This window comes from Bos grunniens, chromosome 6 (assembly GCF_055505025.1).
Source record: "Bos grunniens cultivar Pamir isolate PY7600 chromosome 6, Bosgru_T2T1.0, whole genome shotgun sequence".
Lineage (NCBI taxonomy): Eukaryota > Metazoa > Chordata > Mammalia > Artiodactyla > Bovidae > Bos > Bos grunniens.
The window spans coordinates 25161121-25187560 of record NC_141170.1 but is presented as its reverse complement, the minus strand read 5'-3'; the positions used below and the strand labels follow the sequence as shown (position 1 = coordinate 25187560).

Here is a 26440-nt window from a genome sequence, read left to right as displayed (position 1 = left end):
GCTATGGTTATTCCAGTGGTCATGTATGGATGTGAGAGTTGGACTGTGAAGAAGGCTGAGTGCCAAAGAAATTGATGCTTTTGAACTGTGGTGTTAGAGAAGACTCCTGAGAGTCCCTTGGACTGCAAAGAGATCCAACCAGTCCATTCTGAAGATCAACCCTGGGTGTTCTTTGGAGGGAATGATGCTAAAGCTGAAACTCCAGTACTTTGGCCACCTCATGTGAAGAGTTGACTCACTGGAAATGACTCTGATGCTGGGAGGGATTGGGAGCAGGAGGAGAAGGGGACGACAGAGGATGAGATGGCTGGATGGCATCACTGACTTGATGGACGTGAGTTTGAGTGAACTCCGGGAGTTGGTGATGGACAGGGAAGCCTGGCGTGCTGCGATTCATGGGCTCACAAAGAGTTGGACACGACTGAGCGACTGAACTGAACTGAAAGTTAGTAGAAGGAAATAAATCATAAAGATCAGAGCAGAAATAAATGATATAGAGACTAAAAAAATTAACAGAAAAGATAAAAAAAGCTGACTCTTTGAAAAGATAAGTAAAATTGATAAACCTTTATTTGCCAGACCCATACAGAAAAAAAAGGGACAGGGCTCAAATCAGTAAAATACAATTTAAAAATGGAAAATTTATAACAAACACCACAGAAATACAATGAATCAAAAGAGACTACAATGAGAAACTGAACAGTAATAACATGGGACAATCTAGAAGAAATGGAAAAATTCTTAGAAAGGTACTATCTGTGAAGAATGAACCAGGAAAAAATATAAAATATGAACAGACCAATTGCCAGTACTGAAATTGAATTAGCAATTTTAAAACTCTCAATAAACAAAAGTCCAAGACTAGATGGCTGCATAAGTGAATTCCAGCAAACATTTAGAGAGAAGAGTTAACACCCATCCCTCTGAAACTATCATTAAAAAAAAAAAAACCTTCAGAGGAAGGAACACTTTTGAACTCATTCTATGAGGACACTATCACCCTGATACTGAAACCAAAGAAATCACACACACACACACACAATCACAGACCAATACCACTGATGAACATAAATGAAAAATTCCTCAATGAATCATACACCATGACTAAGTGGGGTTTATTCCAGGGATGCAAGGATATTTAAATATCTACAAATCAGTGTGCTATACCACATTAACAAATGGAAGAACAAAAACCAACTGATTATCTCAATAGATACAGAAAAAACCTTTTGATAAATTTCAACATCCATTTATGTTAAAAATTCTTCAGAAAGTGGCATAAAAGGGCATACCTCAACATAAGAAATACCACATATAGCAAACTCACAGCTAACATCATACTCAACAGTGAAAAGCTGAAATCATTTCCTCTAAGATCAGAAACAAGCAAGGATGCCCACTTTCACCACTTTTATTCAATATACTTTTTTAAGTCCTAGCCACAGCAATCAGACAAGAAAAAGAAATAAAAGGAATACAAATTGGAAAAGAGGCAGTAAAATGTTTACTGTTTTCAGATGACATGATGCTATACAGAGAAAATCCTAAAAATGCTACCAGAAAACTAATAGAACTCACGAATGAATTTGGTAAAGTTGCCAGATACAAAATATACAAAAATCTGTTGCATTTCTATACACTAACAATGAAATATCACAAAAAGAAATTAAGGAAACAATCTCATTTACCATCACATCAAAAAGGATAAAATACCTAGGAATAAACATATCTAAGGAGGCAAAAGATCTGTATTCAGAAAAGTATATGATACTGTTCAGAGAAATCAGAGATGAGACAAACAGATGGTAAGAGATACCATGTTCTTAGACTAGAAGAATAAATACTGCAAAAATGACTATAATACCCAAACCAATCTACAGATTCAATGCAATCTCTATTCAAATTACCAAGGGCATTGTTCACAGAATTAGAACAAAAAATTTTACAATTTGTTTGGAAACACAAAAGACCATGAAAAGCCAAAGAAATCTTGAGAAAGTAAAGTGAAGCTGGAGGAAACAGGCTTCCTGACTTGAGAATGTACTATAAAACTACAGTCATCAGTAAGGTACTGAGACATACACACAGAAATATACATCAATGAAACAGGACAGAAAGCTCAGAAATAAACCTAAGCACCTATGGTCAATTAATCTACAACATAAGAGGCACAATACATAATGGAGAAAAGACAGTCTCTTCAATAAGTGGTATTGGGAAAATTGGATAGCGACGTGAAAGAATGCAATCAGAAATTCTCCAACACCATACACAAAAAAACTCAAAATGCATCAAAAACCTAAATGTAAGACCAGATGCTACAAAACGCAAAGAAAATATAGGCAGAACACTCTGACATAAATCACAGCAATAGTTTTTTGGATCTGCTTCCTAAAGTAATGAGAATAACAACAAAATAAAAACTAAATTAAACTCAAAAAGATTTTGCACAGCAAAGGAAACCATAAACAAACCAAAAGACAACCTACAAACTGGGAGAAAACATTTGCAAACAATGTAACCAACAAGAGCTTAATTTTCAGAATATACAGACAGTTCATATAGCTTAATATCCAAAAAGGGGGGGCTGGGTGGCAGAAGACCTAAATAGACATTTCTGCAAAGAAGACATATAAATGACAAGCACATGAAAAGATTCTCAACATTTCTAACTATCAGAGAAATGGAAAACAAAACTACAATGATTTATCACCATGAAACAGTTAGAATGGCCATCACCCAAAAGTCTACAAATAATAAATGCTGGAGACAGTGTGGAAAAAAAGGAACCCCTCTACACCACTGGTGGGAATGTAAATTGGTACAATTACTATGGAGAACAGTACAGAGGTTGCTTAAAAAACTAAAAACAGAGTTACCACATGATTCTGCAATCTCATTCCTGGGCATACATCTGAAGAAAACCCTAATTTGAAATAATATGTGCATCTCAATATTCACTGCAGCACCATTTGTTGTTGCTGCTCAGTCGCTAAGTTGTGTCCCATTCTTTGTGACCCTATGGACTACAGCACACCAGGCTTCCCTGCTCTTCACTTTCTCCTTGAGTTTGCTCAAACTTCTGTCCATTGAGTCAGTGATGTCATCCAACCATCTCTGTCACCTTTCTCCTCCTGCCATCAATCTTTCCCAGCATCAGGATCTTTTCCAATGAGTCAGCTCTTCGCATCAGGTGGCCAAATACGGGAGCTTCCACACCAGTCCTTCCAATGAATATCCAGAATTGATTTCTTTTGGGACTAACCGGTTTGATCTACTTGCTGTCCAAGGGACTTGCAGAGTCTTCTCCAAGCACCTGAGTTTGAAAGCATCAATTCTTCGGTGCTCAGCTTTCTTTATGGTCCAACTCACACCTGTACGTAACTACAGGAACAGTCAATATACAGAAGCAAACTAAATGTCCACCTACAGAGGATTAAAGATGTGGTACGTATATACAATGGAATATCATTAAGCCATAAAAAGAATGAAATAATGAAATAACCAGCGAAGCCCAACAATACTGGAGTGGGTAGCCTATCCCTTCTCCAGGGATCTTCCTGATCCAGGAATCGAACTGGGATCTCCTGCATTGCAGGCAGATTCTTTACCAAATGAGCTATCAGGGAAGTCCAAGAAATAATGCCATTTGGAGCAACACAGATGGAACTAGAGATTATCATACTAAGCAAAGTCAGACAGAGAAAGACAAATATCACGTGTGTTCTGATCACTCTTTCGTGTCCGACTCTTTGCAACCGCATAGACCGTAGTCCATGGAATTCTCCAGGCCAGAATACTGGAGTAGGTAGCCTTTCCCTTCTCCAGGGGATATTCCCAACCCAGGGATCGAACCCAGGTCTCCAACCCAGGTCTCCCACATTACAGGCAGATTCTTTACCAACTGAGCTTTTAGGGAAGCCCAAAGTCAGGGATAGTGTTAGTTGCTCAGTTGTGTCTGACTTTTTGCAACCCCATGGGCTGTAGCCTGCCAGGCCTCTCTGTCTATGGGATTCTCCAGGCAAGAATACTGGAGTGGATTGCCATTCCTGTCTCCAAAGTATCACATGATATCACTTAAACGTGAAATCTAACAAATGACACAAGTGAACTTATTTACAAAACAGACACAGAAAACAAACTTATGGTACCAAGGGGGACATCAGAGGGAAAGGGGAGATAAATTAGGTGTTCTGGATTAACACACATATATACAAACCACTATATATATACTGGTGAACAACAAAGTCCTACTATATATATAAACAACAAAGTCCTACTATATATATAGCGCAAGAACTGTATTTAACATCTTGTAATAGTCCCATCACTTCATGGGAAATGGATGGTGAAACAGTAGAAATAGTGTCAGACTTTATTTTTTGGGGCTCCAAAATCACTGCAGATGGTGACTGCAGCCATGAAATTAAAAGACGCTTACTCCTTGGAAGGAAAGTTATGGCCAACCTAGACAGCATATTAAAAAGCAGAGACATTACTTTGCCAACAAAGGTCCGTCTAGTCAAGGCTATGGTTTTTCCAGTGGTCATGTATGGATATGAGAGTTGGACTGTGAAGAAGGCTGAGCGCTGAAGAATTGATGCTTTTGAACTGTGGTGTTGGAGAAGACTCTTGAGAGTCTCTTCGACTGCAAGGAGATCCAACCAGTCCATTCTGAAGGAGATCAGCCCTGGGATTTCTTTGGAAGGAATGATGCTACAGCTGAAACTCCAGTACTCTGGCCACCTCATGCAAAGAGTTGACTCATTGGAAAAGACTCTGATGCTGGGAGGGATTGGGGGCAGGAGGAGAAGGGGACGACAGGATGAGATGGCTGGATGGCATCACCGACTTGATGCACATGAGTTTGGGTGGACTCCAGGGGTTGGTGATGGACGAGGCCTGGCGTGCTGCAATTCATGGGGTCGCAAAGAGTTGGACACAACTGAGCGACTGAACTGAACTGAATAAGCTATAATGGAATAGAATTTGAAAATATATATGTACACACACACACACACACATATATATCTGAATCAGTTTTCTGTACGCCTGAAACATACACAACGCTATAAATTAACCACAATTTTTAAAACAGGTTAAAAGAATAAAAACAAAAATAAAAGACGTTTATGGAAAATGGGAAAAAAGATCAACCAATTGATATACCCAACAACATGAATAAATTTCAAAATAATTTTGCTGAGTGAATGGAATTAATTTTGGTAATTTCAGCAAATTGATTCTTAGGAAAATTGATTTTTCAAGAAGTTCATCTAGAAACAGAAGAGTTGAGGAGTAGGAGGTCTATACAGGTCTTGACTTTAAAACAGTTCAGCACAAAGCCTGTATATTAATAAATTGCTAATTGTCATTTTTCTTCATGTATGTAGTCCCCTCAGAAACCTCAAGGACAGAGGAATGGATAAAGATTTCCCCACGGAGGGAGAAAGGGATAAAGATTTACAGCTAGACTATTACTCAACCATAAGAAAAGAATGAAATAATGCCATTTGCAGCAACATGGATGGACCCAGAGACTATCATACTAAGTGAAGTCAGAAAAAGAACTAATACAACACAGCAAATCAACTACACTCCAATAAAAGAAAAAGAAAAAAGAAACCCCAAAGAGACAAGTACAACTCTAACTAGCTGGACAGATAGGCAAATGAGAGTACAGTCAGAGATCCAGGGCTACCCAAATCCTATTGAAATCATATTCCTAACATGAAATCATATTCCTAACATTCCAAATCCAAGTAACCTGGAGTACACAGTAACTCAGAAACAGTTCTATTTTCTGTTACAGGCACAACAAATGTAACATCCATTACAGTGTGGCTTATTATTCAACAAACTTTGAGATAACACAAGGGAAAATATTTTCCCATTTCTCTAATGAATTCTCACACTAGCAGTTCCTCTCTTTCATTTCCTACTTCAATCACAAATACAATGACAAAATAAGAAAAATGGTTTGGGATTTTTACATTTTATACTCTTATCTGCCAAATTCTCTGAGGATTTAATTCCACAGCCCTCACATCCCTCTTTGAAGGATAGTTGTAAGATACCCAGGTAAGCAGGAAAAAAAAAAAACACAGGATGAGAAAAAAATTTCCATACTGTTATATACTCGAGATGCTATTATGTAGTCAAGAGGGAACTATCCAACACATCTGGCATGTGTTCAAAAATAAACAAGCGAAGTTGTTGGTCTATTCTCCAGCACTGTCCTTAACGTACTAATCATAAAAGGTCACTATATCTGATTGCTAGGATTTCTCCTTTGAATTCCTCTTCTCCACCACAGTTAATCTACCAAAGTTAGAGAGAGGAGAAAAAACACAAGCAAAAGTATTCTATTCTCAAGTGAAAGTGAAAGTCACTCAGTCGTGTCTGACTGCTTGCAACCCCATGGACTATACAGTCCACGGAATTCTCCAGGCCAGAATACTGGAGTGGGTAGCCTTTCTCTTCTCCAGGGGATCTTCCCAACCCAAGGATTGAACCCAGGACTCTCACACTGCAGGCGGATTCTTTACCAGCTGAGCCACAAGGGAAGCCTTTCTATTCTTAAAGATGTCTACAATTTAAGATCAGAAAATTCACTGCAAGCATTCTCCTAAAACTGCTAATCAGTAATAAGTATTACTCAAAGAATACTTATTATTCTCTTCAACCAGTTCTCTGTGCAATCTGAAAGCATACTAAGAATCCACAGCAAAGTCTGTTGTTTTGAACATACCAGAAATGAAAACATCTTTGCTAGCTGAAGAAAGTGAAGAGTAAGTATGTTCACACCCAAACTGATACAGGCTACAAGGGCACTTGTAAAACGATCACAGATCACATAGATAAGTCACACACTGTTTAAAAGTAAGCACATCAAGAGTACGAAAGTTCCTATGACTTGAAATAACAAATCTACTAGAAAAATAGGACTTAGTCCAATGCGTTATATGTGAAGTATTATGCTAATACTTCATAACAAAACAGAATACTTCATCTTTTTCTTTCTCCTATCTTCTAATTTCAGGTTCTGCCTTGCTGCTGCTACTAAGTCACTTCAGTTGTGTCCGACTCTGTGCGACCCCATAGACGGCAGCCCACCAGGCTCTGCCGTCCCCGGGATTCTCCAGGTGAGAACACCGGAGTGGGTTGCCATTTCCTTCTCCAATGCATCAAAGTGAAAAGTGAAAGTGAAGTCGCTCAGTCGTGTCCAACTCTTAGTGACCCCATGGACTGCAGCCTACCAGGCCCCTCCGCCCATGGGATTTTCCAGGCAAGAGTACTGGAGTGGGTTGCCATTGCCTTCTCCGTAAGTTGGTTTATATAAGCAAAAAAATCATCTGTGTATTAACTATGAAAGTTGTATTACGTCAAGAAAATTTAAACACTTCATTCAAGAAAATTTAAACAACTAATTCAAGAAAACATTTGGTTTCCATTACTAGAAAACTGAACATGATAGCTGAATCAAAAACTAAGGATTTAACTAATGAACCCTTTTCATAATAGCTTTTCTATTTCTTTGGGGGAAATAATTTAATTAAATCTTGAATACTAAGTTTTCCTGACTAACATCAAAGTCTGAGAGTAATCATAATCGCTGTCCCATACTTTTTGACCTGAACAAAATGTGAACAGCCAAGCTGATTCATTGGAAAAGACCCTGATGCTGGAAAAGACTGAGGGCAAGAGGAAAGGAGGCGACAGAGGACAAGATGGTTGGATGGCATCATCAATTCAATGGACATGAGTTTAAGCAAACTCCAGGAGACAGTGAAGGACAGGGAAGCCTGGAGTGCAGCAGCTCATTGGGTCACAAGAGTTGGACAAGATTTATCAACTGAAAAACAGCAACCTGCCTTAGATACACATAGCCAAATATACATAGAGAGGTGTTAAAAAGTCTCACTTATCTGAGAACCAGAGTTTAGAATTTGGAAAAGCTGTATCTAAATCTACAAATCTCCATTTAAAACAGTGAAATAAAACTGAAAAACCTTAGTAACCAAACTCCAGGATCAGACTCAATAAAAGGCACAAAGAAAAGCTCCTTCCAGGAAAGAGTTCCAAGGTGCCAGCATCTTAATTATGAAAGAATTTAAAAGGCAAGGCCAATGCAGACTTACACTGATCCGAACGAGATAGCATTAAACAATGCAGCTAATCCACTTTTTGACAGAAATAAATGCCTAAGGAGAGTACCCACTCCACTCATACAAAAGACTGCCAAGAAGGTGGCGCTTTGTGCTGAGAGGAAAAGATTTGAACGGGAGGGGTGTCAGCTTTAAAACAGTTCCTAAAATAGTTGCTTAAAAGGATAAAGAATAGGAGAACTTACAAAGGCTTTGAGTCACGCTTGGTTCCAGGAAAAGGATACTCTGGCTGTATGTGAAAGCAAAACCCAGCCATTGTAAAACACAGATACCCAGATTTTGTCAGCAAAACGAAGAGTATTGTCCATTATTTCCCACAAAGGCAGCGGAGCCTTTAACTTGGAGTCCTGTTTTTCCCTGACAGGTAGATACTCTCCAAAAGCAACAAAGTAAACTAAATATGAAACTCTTCTAAATTTCAATCTTATAGTCAAAATGCCAAATTCACAAATGCATCAAAGGTCACAGAGGAACAAATTTCCTGTTTTGTTACTTAAACTCATTACCTTCCTCCTGAACTAACCAATACAGAATTTCCTCCTTCTTGTTTTGAGGCTGACAAAATGAGCACGGTGTAAGAACAACAGACAGTTACCCAGAATCAAGGAATAAAATTTGGTATCATTTTCTAAAACCCAGTTGCACATAATCCATGTCTTTTATTTCTTCCTATGATGAACGCCAAGAGTTTTATTAACAAATTTTTAAAACTCTGAGGTTGTTTTAAAAAAGACTAAAACAAAATTCAATGCTTTAAAAACACATCAAAAATCCATTATATCTTTAATTACTAGAACTGTGTTCCTTGGCCCAAAAACCTTATCGTCTAGGAAAGATGAGGAAAAGGTAAACAATGATTACCACATTGTAAACATTTACATCTTTCCTATCTCTTTCTAAAATGTACTTAAAGTTGCTTACCACAAAGAATATTTAACTATTTACAAAAACTGTAGTTTAATAAAGAAATGTTTAAGTTCAACAATAAGCTACTAAGAAGAATAAAATTTGAATGGAGCAACAGTCTTCAGGGGTTGTGACTGTGAAATGTGCTACAAGCATTGTAATTTGTAACTAATAGCAGTAAAAATGACCTAAGTTTGTGTACAATTTATACACACAATATATGTTGTACTGGTAACCCTATCCTCTAACCAACATTCTACCAATGAGAGAAAAAGGAAGAATCACAACTATTCCTCAGAGATATACTAATGATAGATACATGCTGCATTTGTGAAAATCATCTTTCATGTGATCTATTTCTACTTCTTTGACTAAAGCATCTACTTCTGCTTCACTGACTACACTAGAGCCTTTGACTGTGTGGATCACAATAAACTGTGGAAAATTCTTAGAGAGATGGGAATACCAGACCAACTTACCCACCTCCTGAGAAATCTGTATACAGGCCAAGAAGCAACAGTCAGAACCAGACATGGAACAACTGACTGGTTCCAAATTGGAAAAGGAGTACGTCAAGGCTGTATATTGTCACCCTGCTTATTTAGCTTATATGTAGAGTATATCATGAGAAACGCTGGGCTGGATGAACCACAGCTGGAATCAAGATTGCTGGGAGAAATATCAATAACCTCAGATATGCAGATGACACCATCCTTATGGCAGAAAGCAAAGGAGAACTCAAGAGCCTCTTGATGGAAGAGAAAAAAGAGAGTGAAAAAGCTGACTTAAAACTCAACATTCAAAAAAACGAAGATAATGGCATCTGGTCCCATCATTTCATGGAAAATAGACAGGGAAACAATGGAAACAGCGAGAGACTTTATTTTGGGGGGCTCCAAAATCACTGCAGATGGTGACTGCAGCCATGAAACTAAAAGACACTTGGCTCCTTGGAAGAAAAGCCATGACAAATCTAGACAGCATATTAAAAAGCAGAGACATTACTTCTCCAACAAAGGTCTGTACAGTCAAAGCTATGGTTTTTCCAGTAGTCATGTATGGGTGTGAGAGTTGGATCATAAATAAAGTTGAAATGGAAGAACTGATGCTTTTTGAATTGTGGTGTTGGAAAAGACTCTTGAAAGAGTCCCTTGAACAGCAAGGCGATCAAACCAGTCAATCCTAAAGGAAATCAGTCTTGAATATTCATTGGAAGGACTGATGCTGAAAGTGATGCTCCAATAGTTTGGCCATCTGATATGAAGGACTCATTTGAAAAGACCCTGATGCTGGGAAAGACTGAAGGCAGGAGGAGAAGTGGATGAAAAGGATGAGATGGTTGGATGGCATCACCAACTCAATGGACATGGGTTTGAGCAAGCTCTGGGAGTTGGCGATGGACAGGGAAGCCTGGCGTGCTGAAGTCCATGGGGTTGCAGAGAGTCGGACATGACTGAGTACATTGTATGGCTTTATTTAGTCCTCATCCTATTAAAATATGTCTGTCTCTCTTACCACTCTAATAAAAAAGTATTCTTATTAAACATATATGGACTCAAATTACTAAACTGATTTTCAATCCCTTTTTCAGTCAATATTCATTCTGCGTGGTTCTCTGGTTTTAAAAACTGAGGACCATTCTCTTCCTGAAACTTTCCCATCTTATCTTCAGAATTAGATTTTAAGTAGGCTGAAGGAAGATAAGAGTTTATAAATGTGAGAGAAGAAAACATGTATCGAAAGCCCAGTATATGTCCAGATACTGTGCTAAATGATTTGCATGCATTATACATTTAATTTTTCTAAAATTATAAACTACTTGTTAATTGCCATTTTACCAATGAGAAAGCTGAAATACAGGTAAGTTGTGAAATATCCAACACCTCACAGCTAGTGAATGATTGGACTGGAATTTAAACATGGCTAAATCCAACTGCAAAATCTAAACTGCTTCTACTAAACCATGACAAGTTTTAGACATTTCTAGAAGAAAATGAAGAATAATAATCTTGTAATTTTGGAGTAAAAAGACTTCAAAGCAAGGTAAAGACTAAAGAAAAACAATGACAAATTAAACATCAATGTCCATAAGACAAAGAGCAAAGTCATAAACTCAAGAGCAAAGTGGAGCAAAAGGTCTCTAATATTTTTTATGGGCAATGAGGTAATGTTTCTAAAATACAAACAGCTTTTACAAATCGATAAGAAAAAAATGTGAACCTCTCAAAGGAAAAATTAGGGTTAAAGGTCATGATCATGCAAATCACAAAAGAAGAAATACGATGACCAAAAAAAGTGAAAAAAATGTAACTCCACTAATCATCAGTTGAAGACTTTTTTAATCATGTGACTTTATTATCAAAATGGCAAAGATTAATATCAAAGTGTGGGGAAATAGACACAACCGGTAGGAGCATAAAAGTGCAACCTGATAAGATAGCAAAATTTTGAATGTGAAATCATTTTAATCTAGCAAGTCCACTCTTAGAAATTTACCCTTTAAAACAGTAGACAAAGGTGTTTGTTTATAACTGCAGAAAATAAGGAAATCAATTAATTGCCAATCAATAGGGGACTGAATTATACAGCACATCAATAAAATTGACTACAATCCAGTCATTAAAAAGCATAACCAACACAATATTGTAAAGCAATTATCTTTCAATTAAAAATAAATATAAAAAAATTTTTTTACTTAAAAAAATGATACATGGAAATATAAAACGATGCAGCTGCTGTGGAAAAGTCTGTCAGTTCCTCAAAAAGTTAAACCCAGAAATACAGATGATCCAGTAATTCCACTCCTAGGGATATACTCAAGAAAAGAAAATTTATGTCCAAAAAAAAAAAAATACCTTTACATGAATATTTATAGGCGAATTATTTTTAACAGCCAAAAAACTGGCACCAACCCAAATATTTATCAGCTGGGAACAGGTAAAATATTGTCTATCCAACTCTTTGTGACTGCATGGACTGTAGCCCATTGGGCTCCTCTGTCCATGGAATTCTCCAGGCAAGAAAACTGGAGTGGCTAGCCATTCCCTTCTCCAGGAGATCCTCCCGACCCAAGGATCAAACTCCTGAATTCCAGGTAGATTCATTACCGTCTGAGCTACCAGGGAAGCCCATATCCATACAATGGCATAGAAAGGAATGAAGTTGTGTTTCCTGCTTCAACATGGCATCATCTCGAAAACACTATGCTAAGTTAAAAAAGCCAGACACAAAAGGTCACACATTATATGATTCCATTTACATTAAATGCCCTGAATAGGTAAATTTACAGAGACAGAAAGTACATTGGTAGTTGTCAGAAAATTAATGAATGGGAAAATCTGAACTGCTAACAGATATGAGATTCCTTTGAGGGTGATGGAAATGTTCTGAAATTAATAGTGGTGGTTCACAACACAGTGAAAACACTAAAACCACTGAAGTGTACACTTGAAAATGGTGAATTTTGTGTTTGTGACATATACCTCAATTTTTTTAAGCTATAAATTTTTAATGCATATCTGATAGAAAAATTGTCAATAATATAATGTTAAATCAAAAAGCAAGTTTTAATAACAGTATCAGTTCAATTCAGTTGCTCAGTCGTGTCCGACTCTTTGCGACCCCATGAACTGCAGCACGCCAGGCCTTCCTGTCCGTCACCAACTGCCAGAATCCACCCAAACCCATGTCCATCGAGTCAGTGATGCCATCCAGCCATCTCATCCTCTGTCGTCCCCTTCACCTCCTGCCCCCAATCCCTCCCAGCATCAGGGTCTTTTCAAATGAGTCAACTCTTCACATCAGGTGGCCAAAGTACTGGAGTTTCAGCTTTAGCATCAGTCCTTCCAATGAACACCCAGGATTGATCTCCTTTAGGATGGACTGGTTGGATCTCCTTGCAGTCCAAGGGACTCTCAAGAGTCTTCTCCAACACCACAGCTCAAAAGCATCAATTCTTCAGTGCTCAGCTTCCTTTATAGTCCAACTCTCACATCCATACATGACCACTGGAAAAACCATAGCCTTGACCAGACAGACCTTTGTTGACAAAGTAATGTCTCTGCTTTTGAATATGCTGTCTAGGTTGGTCATAACTTTCCTTTCAAGGAGTAAGCGTCTTTTAATTTATTATGAAAGTGAAAAAGGAGAGTGAAAAGCTGGCTTAAAACTCAACATTCAAAAACGAAGATCATGCCATCCAGTACCATCATTTCATGGCAAATAGATGGGGAAACAATGGAAACATGACCGACTTTATTTTCTTGGGCTCCAAAATCACTGCAGATGGTGACTGCAGCATGAAATTAAGACACTTGCTCCTTGGAAGAAAAAGCTATGAAGAACCTAGACAGCATATTAAGAAGCAGAGACGTTACTTTGCCAACAAAGGTCTCTATAGTCAAAGCAATGGTTTTTCCAATAGTCATGTATGGATGTGAGAGCTGGATCATAATGCTTTTGAACTGCGATGTTTGAGAAGACTCTTGATAGTCCCTTGGACTGCAAGATCAAACCAGTCAATCCTAAAGGAAATTAAGCCTGATTTTCATTGGAAGGTTTGATGCTGAAGCTGAAGCTCCAATAGCTGGGCCACCTGACGTGAAGAACTGACTCATTAGAAAAGATTCTGATGCTGGGAAAGACTGAAGGCAGGAAGAGAAGGGGATGACATCAGCGACTCAACGAACATGAGATTGAGCAAGCTCCAGGAGATGGTTAAGGACAGGGAGGCCTGGCGTGTGCAGTCCAGGGGGTCTCAAAGAGTCAGACATGACTGACTGACTGAACAACAACAAAGTTTATTATGTTAATATGGTTATATAAGGTCATATTACCCAGAAATAGATAATGTATATCTATTCCTATACATATTATACTAACAGTCTTGATTTCCATGAGACAGGATAACCAGAAAATTATGCTCTTTAGCATCTTTTTTTTTACACAAAGAGTACATAATTATTTACAAAAGTAAACATGAAAAAATATTACCATCTGCAAGGAAAAAGAATAATATGACAAAAATAAATACAGCAAATTGAAACCAGGAGACAACAGCAAAGATTATTGACCTGGGATCCATAAATGTCAGAGAACGTAAATTTGTAAAAGAAAAAAAATTTTATCCCTAGGTTCACTAACCTCTAATTAAAGTTTAGTACCTCTTTCAGCCAGACCTAGACAATCTACCATAGTAATGCTAGCAGTACCCAGGATTTTTATCACTAATACAAGCTGTATTTTCATATAACGTTAGTTGTTACATATACCTCAAAATATCATCTACATATGTATCACTACTTTAAAATTATGGTAGTTATTAGACTCACTACTAGATCTTATTTTTTAACTGCATTGATACAGGGGCACATACATTAATATATCATATTTATTTTTATGTATTTCAATATAACACATTCCTTTTTAATCTTATTTCATTCAGTTAAAATCATTATTCTAAAAAGGCTCCACAGTCTCCTCCAGACTGCCAAAGAGTCCATACAACCAAACATCCACTCATATCCAAGCTCAACACCCACACATTAGACAGAGGAAGGGAAAACCAATCATAGCGTATTCTAATTATTCAGGCATAAAGTAAGCAGGGCCTAAATTCAGACAAAAATAAATAAATTCCAATTTTAATGTTTGTCTAATACAAAATTCAAAATTTTCTTCCCCAAATCATATCCTCCTCCAGATTTTTCAGCTACCTCTGACTTCTTCCTTCATTTTCAATCACTGATGTCACTTAAAAGCTTTCTTTTCTATCCCAATTGACACAGATCTCTCTCCTGACGTATCACTTCGTATTTTAATTCTTTAAAAAAGAGCCTCCCTTTTCTCATTCTGATCTTAACTGATTCTGCATACCTCAACCAGATTAATCTTCTTAAATAATTATTTTCAAACTGCCCCAATCTCTCCATATCACTCAATGCTCCCAATGTCTTTAATAGTATTGATAATGACATGATTCTAGAGCCATATCTGCAATAACTATTAATAGTTATCAAAACAATTCTACAGCCATGTCCTATATCATTCAAACAATATCATGACATAAAATTCACATATTAATAAGAGAAATCTAATTTATAAATGTAAAAAGCCACCTGGTGCTCTACGGTTAAACCTAGGTTCAAACTGAAATTCCTCATTCAAACCCCTCCATAATAATCACGCTCCAGTTTGCCTTATCACCTCCCTTGTTCGCATTGAAATTCCAGAATTTAACCAGATATTAACTCAATGTCCTCTTCCTCCTGGAATCTGGACGCATGACTTTCTGCTACTACATATTTGCTGATATAACTTCTATGATTTGCAATGACATTTGATTGATTCATTCATTCAATAAACAGTTACTAGGCCCCTAAAATATACTAAACACTTAGTACATAGTAGGGGTTAAGCTCCTACTTTGTAACAAATACTTAAATCTCAGTCTAGGAGACTCCTTTTGGCTTCCCAGGTGGTGCCAGTGGTAAAGAACCTGCCTGCAGATATAAGAGACACTGGTTCAATCCCTGGGTTAGGAAGATCTCCTGGAGGAAGGAATGAAAACCCACTCCAGTATTCTTGTCTGGAGGATCCTATGGACAAAAGAGCCTGGTGGGCTACAGTCCATAGGGTTGCAAAGAGTCGGATATGACTGAAGTGACTTAGCACACAGACTTCCTTGGTGGTCCACTGGCTAAGACTCCATGTTCATAATGCTGGAGCCTGGGGTTCAACCCCTGGTCAGGGAACTGGATCCCAAATGCCGCAATTAAAGATCTTATATGCCACAGCTAAGACCTGGTGCAGTCAAATAAATATTCTTTAAAAATCTGTCTAATGAGAAAGCAGAGACATAAACCATGTAAATACAAGACAGTATGGTAAATGTCACAAAAGAGGGATGCACAGATGCTAGGGGAGCACAGAGAAAGAGCATAAAGCAAAGACTAGAAGGGGGAGGCAAGGTTTCCTGGAGTTGGAGCACCTAACGTGAATTATTAAAGAAGTCCGTGAGATCATAAAGTATAAGGTATTGTAAGCACATATAAAGCACAAACCAGACTACGTAAAAGTCACTCATTTTGGCTAGGCTCGAGAATATGTTTGAAGAGAGAGGAGTAATAAACAATAAAACTGGAAAGGTACAAGGGGACAAAATCATAATGAGCCTCACATATAATGCTATGAAAGCTCCATTTTATTCCAAAATCAGTAAGTAGCAGCAGGATATGCTGGAAAGCAGACAAGTTGAGGAATTCCCATGACCTAAATCTGAATTCGACCTCTTGTGTCATTTATTTGCTATGTGACTTTCATCAAATTTGCCTCTCTAAGCTTCAGTTTCCTCAAATACAAAATAGAAATTGATAATATCAATTTTGCCAAGATTCTAAAGAGAAGTTAATTCATGTAAAAAATCTCCTAGCACAGGAGTCAATAAACTATGGCTTGGCCTGCCAGCAATGAATGGTTTTACATTTTTAAAGGATTGTTTATTTAACAAAAAAGAAAGAAACCAAAGAAGAATACAAAACAGAGATCTTGCGACCCACAGAGCCACAATGTTTACCTTATGGCCTTTCACATACAAATTTTGCCAACTCCTAGCCTTAGCACAAAATAGACAACCAAAAAATAGTAACATTATTAAGAATTTTAAATACTGAATAAATCTTTAAAGGATTTCTCTGGTGATAACACATACAAAGAAACAGAAGTTAAAACAGCATAATGGATGTGGGAAACAAGCAAGAATGCTGCAGTAATCCATTAACTTTTCCTTTCTTTCCTTCTAACTATACAGGTGAGATCAACTTCTACCTCCTGTCTATATCCCTATAGGCTACACACCCATATGTACTCTGGTATATGATATAGCACTTAATGTTCTTTGTTAGTTAGCATACTTGCCTTCACTAGCTAACTACTTACTCAGGCTTACATCCACTCTAAGTGAAAGTGGTATCAAGAGTAAATATTTTGGAGTCAAACAGATCTTGTTTTAAATACTGTGTTTTTCAATGTTTAAGGTTTGTTATTTAACTTGTATGGCTCCCTAACAACAAGAAACAGTCACAGCTATCACATAAGAGTTTTCTAGTTTTGCTTTGCTTTTTTACTTCTGATGTGCCACACTGTTCTAAGCACTTTATGACTATTTCATTTAACCCTCACAACAACCCTGTAAGATAAGGACTATCAATTACTATCTCCCTATGACGGATGAGAAAACTAAAGCATGGAGAAGTTAAATAATTTTCCCAAGAACTAGAAAAGTGAAGGATCAAAGGCTCACATTCTTAAGCAGCAAGAGAATGAGAATCAGACTGTCTCATTCATAGGAATTTTATGTATACTAATTTAGATTACATATTTAAAAGTGAAGGGGATGGCTTTCATAGTCCTTAGAATTCAGTAGTCCAATAAACACAAGTTCCACTTTCTAGTATGAAAGACTATATTCTGAACGTATTCCCCAGAATCCTCAATGTAACAGTACGTAGCCAGTAGGAGCTTAATAAATATTTATTAATAGGTTAGATATACTTTGGTGATTCACATTCTCGTTATTTCAAGGTTATCATTCTGTACATAATCACAATATATTATTTCAGAAATTTGTATGTCAATTTTGCAGGAGACTACACTACACAGGAATCTACAGCACAACATATGCTGTCAGTTTTTTTGGTTTTACTTAAATATAAACATTATGATCAGAAAGCAACGGATATATATGTAAAGATCCCAAGAAAGTCTTCGTATAGAAAGAAATTAAGGTTGGTGTATCCTAAATTTATTCTATTCTCTTAGCAGTATTTGTAACTGGTATTATATAACTTATCTATTTTATTCACAGGGAATTTAAGTAATTTAGGAAAACAAAAAAAGATTCTAAGCTGTGTAAGATTACAGAGAGAGGTTCAAGACGAATATTAAGAAAGATAAAGTGTTGTAACTTCTATTTTGTATCACCAATCTGAGTCACCAATTTCTACTGTTAATAAATGAAAACAATCTAAAAGCCCCGATTACCAGATATCCATTTAGTATGAAATATTGAGCCTCACAGCAAAGTGAACTACTTATTCTTCAAAAAATTAGAAATAAAATTTTACCTGTAGAGAGATTTTAAGGTGACTTAAAAGATTAATGAAAATAATCCTGGTACAAAAGAGAATACAAAACAAAAATTGTTACTACTTATCAGTTTTTGCCTTGAGACCCAAAGTTACTTGATTTCTGAGGCTTACAACATGAAGGACAGAAATTAAAAAAAAAAAAAAAAACATTTAATCAGAATGTAGCTGCATGGAAACAATTAAAATTTCAAAAAGTAAATGAAGAATAATCACTACATCAAGTGAAATATAACCTTACCTTGGAGCACAAAACTTCCTTTAAAAATCTATTAAATTTCATAGAAAACTATGCAGAAAACTTACAGAGGCAAAACAATTGATTCTGAAATGTTTTGGAGAAAAAGTCAGGTGACAGCCAGGTTCAAAGTAAACATAGAATTCTTAATTAAACATACACTTGATACCACAAAGGTTTGTTCCCTTTTTTCAATTATTTTGTTGTTGTTCAGTCACTAAGTCATGTCCAACTCTTTGCGACCCCATGGACTGCAGCACACCAGGCCTCCCTGTCCTTCACCATCTCCCACGGTTCGCGCAAACTCATGTCCATTGAGTCAGTAATGCCTTCCAACCATCTCATCCTCTGTTGCCCCCTTCTCCTGCCCTCAATCTTTTCCAGCATCAGGGTCTTTTCCAATGAGTCAGCTCTTCGCATCAGGTGGCCAAAGTATTGAAGCTTCATCAGTCCTTCCAAAGAATACTCAAGGTTCTATGTTTAGTAATTCATTGATGATTTAGTTTCTCCCTGCTTCCTGTGTCCCCCTCCAATCTAGCCATCAAACTAACTTTAAAAATTCTCCACACTGTTTTTAATAAATGTTTTCAAAAGAAGCAATATTCTCCACTGATCAAGAAATATGAGTTATTCAAAAAATCTTCACTAAAGGATTAAAGACCCTCCAAATGTGTATACGGATTAATAGGAAGACAATTAAAGAGCATGAAAGAGATAGGGAAGAAAGAAAAGAAGGGAGAGGGAAAAAGAACGGGGAAAAAGCTTAGCCCCTCTTTCCCAAACAAGTTAAGCATCATTATCTGCCACTTATTACAAGTCTTAGCATCTTCATTTTTTTTTTCACTTATTTCATATTTCCCTCAAAACTCAACCTCTACACCCCTTCATAATAAAAACACTCAACAAACTAAAACAGAAGGAAACTTCCTCAATCTGATAAACAGCATCTACGAAAACCCCACAGCCAGTATCATAGTTAACAGTGGAAGAAAGAATGCTTTCCTCCCAAGACCAGAAACAAGACAAGAGTATCTGCTCTTGACACTTCTTTTCAACAAAGGACTGAAGGGTTTAGCCAGGGCAGATAAGAAAACAAAATAAAATGCATTCAGACTGGAAAAGAAGTAAAACTTATTTACAGGTGACATGATCCTTGGTATACAGAAAACCAGAGGGAATCCATTTAAAAAACAACTATTAGAACTAATAATCAAGTTCAGCAAGGCTGCAAAATACAAGATCAACACACAATAGTCAATTGTATTTTTATATATTTGCAGTGAGCAGCCCAAAAATGAAATAAAGAATTCTTTTTACAACAGCATCTAAAAGAATAAAATATTTAGGAATAATACAACAAATGAAGCTTAAAACTTATACTATGAAAACTACAGAACACTGTCAAAACAAATTAAAGATCTAAATAAATGGAAAGATTTTTCATAAAGCGTTTTCATAAACAGGAAGACTTATTTAAAATTGTCAAGATGGCAATGTTCCCCAAATCGAGCTACAAACTTACACAATTCCTATCAAAATGCTAGCTGGCTTCTTTGCAGAAATTGATAAGCTAATCCTAAAATGTATACGGAAATACAAGTAGATCAGTGTTTGCCTAGAATTAAGGACACGGGGAAATGAAAGATAACTCAAAGAATACAGGATTTATATTTCAGGTGACTACAATGTTCTATAAATTTTGGGATGGCTGCACAAATGTGAATATACTAAACACTACTGAGTTATATATTTTAAATGGGCTACTTCTATAAGTGAATTATATCTCAAAAAAAGCTGTTAACCAAAAAAATCCTCAACTTTGAATAGTCCCTGGCCCACCCACCAATCCATTTTGTTACTCTCTCTCAGAATGCCTGTAAAGAGTTTATATTGTAGTAACTCCCACTTGTTCACTTATTGTATTGAAATAACTAAATTATATGCCTTACTTCACTTATTCATAAGCTATAAGCTTCACAACAGTCTCTTCTATTTCTTTCTTTTTAGAACCAAGTACAATAATGGGTGGGCTTCCCTCGTGGCTCAGTGGTAAAGAACCGGCCTGCCAATGCAGGAGACGTGGGTTCGATCCCTGGGTAGAGAAGATCCCCCTGGCAGCTTGCATCAGTATTCTTGCCTAGGAAATCCCGTGGACAGAGGAGTCTGGCAGGCTACAGGCCATGGGATTGCAAAAGAGTCAGATGCAACTTAGTGAGTAAACAACAACATAATAATGGGTACAAAATAGGCCCTCAAATAGGGTTTCTAATTTTCAAAATGCAAAACATTAGAAATTACTTAGCATATAGAAGTTAGTCAGACTTACTCTAAAATCTTCCTTTTGGGGAATAGAGAAATACACAAAACTCCCCAGATTCCTAATCAAATTCTTCAGAATAAAGATAAATAAAAGTGTACCTAGAACAAGTTTTCACATTAGAACAATCCTAGACAATAAAAGATAAACTACAATTCAATTAAAATTAAAGTTGTCCAGAAATAAAGTTAATTTAAAGGTTCAGTATTAGTGCAGGTGGTCAAAGAAAGTTGTAGTATTTTCATCATGAAACATGAGCACAAGTTAATAAGTCTTTGTTGTTTACTTGATGATTTTATTGCTCTTTCTGGGTTAAGGCTCACAAAATATTAATTACAATGACTTTAGAATTACAAAAACAGCAACAGAAAACATTAAAAAACAGTAAGGTCCATCTAAATGATATTCCTTTAAAATAATAATGATAATAATGCTCTATCCCAACAGAAAAAGAAAATTCAAAGGATATGTTTCCCACGAAACTATACTTCAGAAACTGAAATTCAAAGTTAACAGCTTTCAAAGTACAAACAGAAATAACTCAAACAGTCAGAACCCAGTAGACCACAACGGCCATCAACAACTGGAGAGTACAGGAGAGACCCACTAAAGGTTATAAAATCCAGTTGTAAAGTTCTTTGTAAAATCTGTATCTTTAAATAGCTCCTGACATTTACTTGTCATTCAAACCCACCTTAGAAGAGAGGTCCATCTCTCCTCCTCCTCCTGTGGCTCTTACCCCTTCCCTTCTCTTCCCACTGCTCCCCAACCTCTTCACACAACTTTACTTTTTGAAGAAGGAAAGCAATTTTAAGTATTATAATTCACCTTTTAGACATAATTTCACAAATATATGCTACCACCTGAAATAACTTCATGAAATGCCCCAAGCTGTTCACCACCCAGAGACAACAATCCCATTCCCCTTGCATTCAAATAAGGCTGTGTGACAAATTATTACCAATGAAATGTGGGCAGATGTTTGTCTTTGGGGGTTCTTAAATGTCCTGTAGGTTACAGGCAGGGCTCCAAGGCTCCAGGGAACAGTGGAGACATAAGATGTAAGGCATCTATGTCCCTCAATTACCACATGGAGAAAAGCCACAAGCCTGCTAACAAGGAGCACCTGCACTAGTCTGTTAATGTGAGCAAAATACAAACTTACATGTGTTAAGCCACTGAAATTTTGGAATGTATTTATTACCCTAATTAGCATTACCCAAAGTAAAATATGCATGAATCTTAAATATTTCAATTCTCCCTAATTAAAAACATTTATAAGGGCTATTTTGGAAAGATTATCTAAAAGCCCATTTAAGTAACATTAAATTTTAAAACCTAAACAGTTTTCCACCTTAATTTTCTTGCAAACTACTTTAAATGATAGCAAGAGTCCCACTGTAAATAATAAAGTTCACTGTTCACTTAATATATTATTTCATTAACATTTATTTTCACGATTATAATAGAAAAATGTCTTCCTCGATTTTCCCAATTAAAAAATTACAAATTATTTTCTTATAGTAATATTCATGTCTAATAATAATCCAAAATGTCTAATAAAAACTATCAAATTTTGCCTGAGTTAAGGGCAAAATTCATTTCCATTTTATTGTTTTTAAAGATTAAAAATTATTCCTAATTTTAAATAATTTTTCCTTTAAATATAACCATATGGCAGATAATTCTGTCCACTGTAAATGCACACACACCCATAACATATACACTTTAACAAAACCATGACATTTTCCATTCTAATAAAGTTCTCTCCCCTATCCTTCACAAACATACTTCACAAATGTGTTAAAATTTTAATGCTTTACTTGGGTTTTTTCAAGCTTAACATTGCTGATATAAATAACAATGATACAAGGCCTAAGGAAACCTGGTGTTAGTAAACAGAGGTATTACAAATTTAAACTAATGAAACTCCTCCCACATCATCTTCACCCTGCCTTCCGCAAATAAGAAGAAAACTATTTAACCTCTCTGTTGCCTTTACCTTTCCATATCGCTATTTTTTCCCACCACAGTACAATTAAAATTAAATGAACACCACATTTACCACTCCTCACAGAATTTTTTAAAATGGAAAATTACTGAAAGCTGATTTTTGATAGAAGATTTTTGAAATTACTGATAGAAAATTTTTGCTTCCATTCAGGAAAATATTCCAAAAGCTTTTGGTTTTGAACTGAAACAATTGCATGGGAATTGTGTGGCACTTATATTCATAAATAAACTCTAGGCCCTTGATCCTTTTTCACACTTGATTGTGTCTTAATATATATGTGCTGTATATAGCTTAAGATTTTGTTACAGGACTACATAGCAAGAACTCAAAAAAAAGAGTAAACGAAACTGAAAGATGCCCTATTCAAAAATATGAGAACAAATTAGGTATGACCAGATAGTCTCTATAAATTAGGACACTAGGCTATTTTACTGACAGTCTTCGTTCTAAGAAAAAGACTTCTAAAATACAACATTTAACGTTGCTTTGATATATTCAATACATTAAGTATATCAAAGGTATATCTGAAATATTCTGAAATATCTGAAATATTCTATTGTCTTGATTTTTAACATACAGTGACATAATATTGCTCTCAGTAATCCAATGAGTATTTGTACTTACACGCATCTCAGTGCCCACAATCTGGGCTGTAGGAGAAAAAAAACAAAAAACTAATATTTAACTAAGTACCTACTATGTCCCAAAGTTTTTTTTTTTTTTTAATTTATCCTCAGGACCTTACTATAAATGTCTTATCTCGTTGTTACTGATGAAGAAAACAGGCTTAAGAGACATTAGGTACCTTGCCTAAAGTGAAAGAACTAAGATAAATGGCACAGAGTTCTGAGGTCCTTAAAACAAGTCCTCTGACCACTAAACTACGTGTGTTGTTTTTCCAGTAGTAGTCACAGAAAACAGCTCGCCACCCTTCGTCCTCTTCCCCTTGACACTTCCCCCCACGAACAGCAGGAAACATTTCTTTGTGAGACTAGGTTCAGAAAGGAGCAACCTCTGGACATGACACGGAGCGTGGCCGACAAGGATCGAATCTGTATAAAGATTTCATCCATTGAACTTTCAGCTAGATGAGCTAGCTAGATGAGCTAACTAGACGTAATTAGAGAGTGGGAAAGATAAAGTAAATAGCAAATAAGCATCCAACCACCACTGATACTTGGTTCTGAGATGCAGCGTACGCCTACTGGCAGCAGATCTACCTTTACAGCTGCGTTCTGCTTAAACTACTCTCAAAATAGCTTTCTAAGAGCACACGCTTAGAGCAGACAAAAGAGGAGGCTTGCTCTAGGTTTTGGAGACTGTGAGGGAAAACTTGTTTGTATTCAATAAGTGACTATCTTGATTGATAACTAAGGGAACTAGAGCCAGTAAGGCAGTATCCCCTGAAATACAGTCCTGAGCTTCCCCTGTGTACCCAACTCCCTCAACACAATGCATCTCTGAACAGCCTAAGCTCGAGAGTTGGCCGTGCTGAGGAGGATGACAGCTCCAGTAACTTCCTCTTCCTCACCGACCTCCTCAGCTCGGCGCGTACACGCCTTTCCCCCTAGGAGGCAGGATAAAACAATTTCAAACCCATAGACTCCATCCAATCCTTCCACCACCACAGGACAGGGAAGCCAGCTTCCATTTCTTCCCCCGCCCCTCTGAGAAAAATTTAATCTTAAAAAAAAAAAAAAAAAAGCGTATTATCAACGGGAAAGTATTTGCAACGAAAAAAAGGAAATATGTACTTCGTCCCTCCACACACAGCCTTAAGGAAAGGATTAAAAGAAGAGACCTCGACACCGCGTCTTCGCAAGATTTACTGCTTAGATTCACTTTCCCTCGGGTCCCACCGCCGGCGACGGGCAGAGCTCGCAGTTGGAACGCCAAAAGCTGCCTCCGCCGCTCCTCAGGAGACGCGGGGGCGGCTGAGGCGGCGGCGATCCGCGCGTCCCGCCTCCGACCCTCACCTGCCCAGGCCTGAGGCAGGGCCCCGCGCCCCGCGAGGCGTCCGGGGATGCCGGCGGGAGGCAGGGAGGCCGGCCGGCGGGAGGCAGGGAGGCCGGCCGGCGGGCGGGCGGGAGCCGAGGAGGTTAGGCCTCGCTGCAGGCCGGCGCGCTTCCTGCCGCGGCCCCGGCAACGGCGGCGCGGCCCCGACCCGCGGCTCCCGGGCCCGGCTGCTGTGCGTGTGCCGCGCACACACTCACCCTCCCCGGTCCCCGCGGGGCAGCTCTCACCTGCGAGGCTCTCCGGAGCCTCGGCCACAAAGGGGGGAGGGACGCGCCACTCGGGGGTCCCGGACACTCTGAATCGGCCCCCAGAGTCCCGGGCCCTGGGCACGGACCACCCCCCAACACACACACACACACCGGAACCTTCGCCGCCTCGGAAAGAGACGCGGGTCAGCCCCGCACCCGACACACACCCACTCGCTCTGAGTCCTCTGGCCGCCTCGCCGCCCGCCGGAGTCCCAACTCGCACGACACCCCCTCGCACATTCGGCCCTCTCCCACCTCATTTCCCCGGGAGTCGCGCTCCTCTGCCCAACGCTCTGGATACTACTCGAAGGCACGAAAACACTCTACCTCATTCTCTTCCTCCGGCCCAGAAGGAGCAACAGCAGCCATTTCCCCGCGGCAGGGGAAACACACACACAAACACGCGCGCGCGCGCGCGCACCCGGCCCCCACAGATGCTTCCCCTCCGGAGCCGCGGCCGCAGACGCAAACACAAACACCCACGGGCGGGCCTCGCTCCCGCCAGCCCGCCCCGAAGGGAAGCCGCGGCGGCGGCGGCGGCCGGCCGGGCCCAGAACCCAGCTCGCGCGGGACGGGCGCGCAGAGCGCCCGGGCCTGGGGTCCCCCGAGGGCCTGCGACCCCCTCCTCACCTGCATTCAGCGCGCCGGGGTCCGGGCGGCGACGGCGGCGGCGGCGGCGGGGCGGCTGCTGCTGGTGCTGCGGCGGCGGGGGAGGCGGCGGCGGCGGTGGCGGCGGGGCTGAGGGCAGCAAAGACATGCAGGCAGCCCGCCGGGGGGAGAGGCACCGGCCGGAGGGGACGCGGGGCGGGCGGGCCGGGCCGGGCCGCCTGAGGAACCGCAAAGGCGGCTGCGAGGAGGGCGGCTGAGGGGAGCGAGAAGGAGACGGATGGGGGGCGGGGAGGGGACCAAGGGCCGCGCCGCCGGGCTTCGGGGACGGTGACCCCGGACGCGCAGGAGAGGCCCCGCGGCCGCGGCCGCCGACGCGAAGGCCCTTGCCCGAGGAAGCTGCGCCCTCGCAGCCGCTGGAGCCGCGGCTATTACTCCGAGAGCCGCGCAGAGCCTGGCCTTGGCCTTGGCCTCCTGGCGCTGGGGCTGCCGCCGCTGCGGGGGTTGCTGCTGCGCCTGCTGCTGCCGGGGCCGAGAGTGCTGCACCGAGACGCCAGCTTTCGGTGCCTCCGCTCTCGCTCACACACGTTCACACCCCCGAGAGTCGGGGGAGAGGCGTCCGCGGGATATCGGTATTGAGATTAATAACAAGGTGCGGAGAGTGCGAGAAGGAGGAGGGTTGATTGACGTGGAGGGGCTGGCGAGAGTCAGTCACTCCCCCGCGCGGAGGGGTGGGGTGAGGGGGGAGGAGGCGGAGCTTCAGCTCTGCGCCTTGGCCCCGCCC

General features: G+C 39.3%; 1 protein-coding gene across 9 annotated transcripts in view; it reads right to left on the bottom strand.

Moving 5' to 3' along the window:
• CNOT6L (CCR4-NOT transcription complex subunit 6 like) overlaps window positions 1-25823 on the bottom strand; it is a 110626-nt gene extending 84803 nt beyond the window's left edge. For 2 of the 9 annotated variants that reach the window (XM_086405187.1, XM_086405194.1), the window contains exon 1: window positions 25306-25445. In XM_086405187.1, the coding sequence (XP_086261313.1) occupies window positions 25306-25310 (5 nt within the window). In that variant the 5' untranslated portion in view covers window positions 25311-25445. Of the gene's footprint in view, window positions 1-24587; window positions 24727-25029; window positions 25225-25305; window positions 25509-25680 lie in introns of those variants that run through there. The other 7 variants (XM_086405192.1, XM_086405189.1, XM_086405193.1 and 4 more) reach the window with 7 other exon arrangements.
• Window positions 25824-26440: the final 617 nt, after the last annotated feature.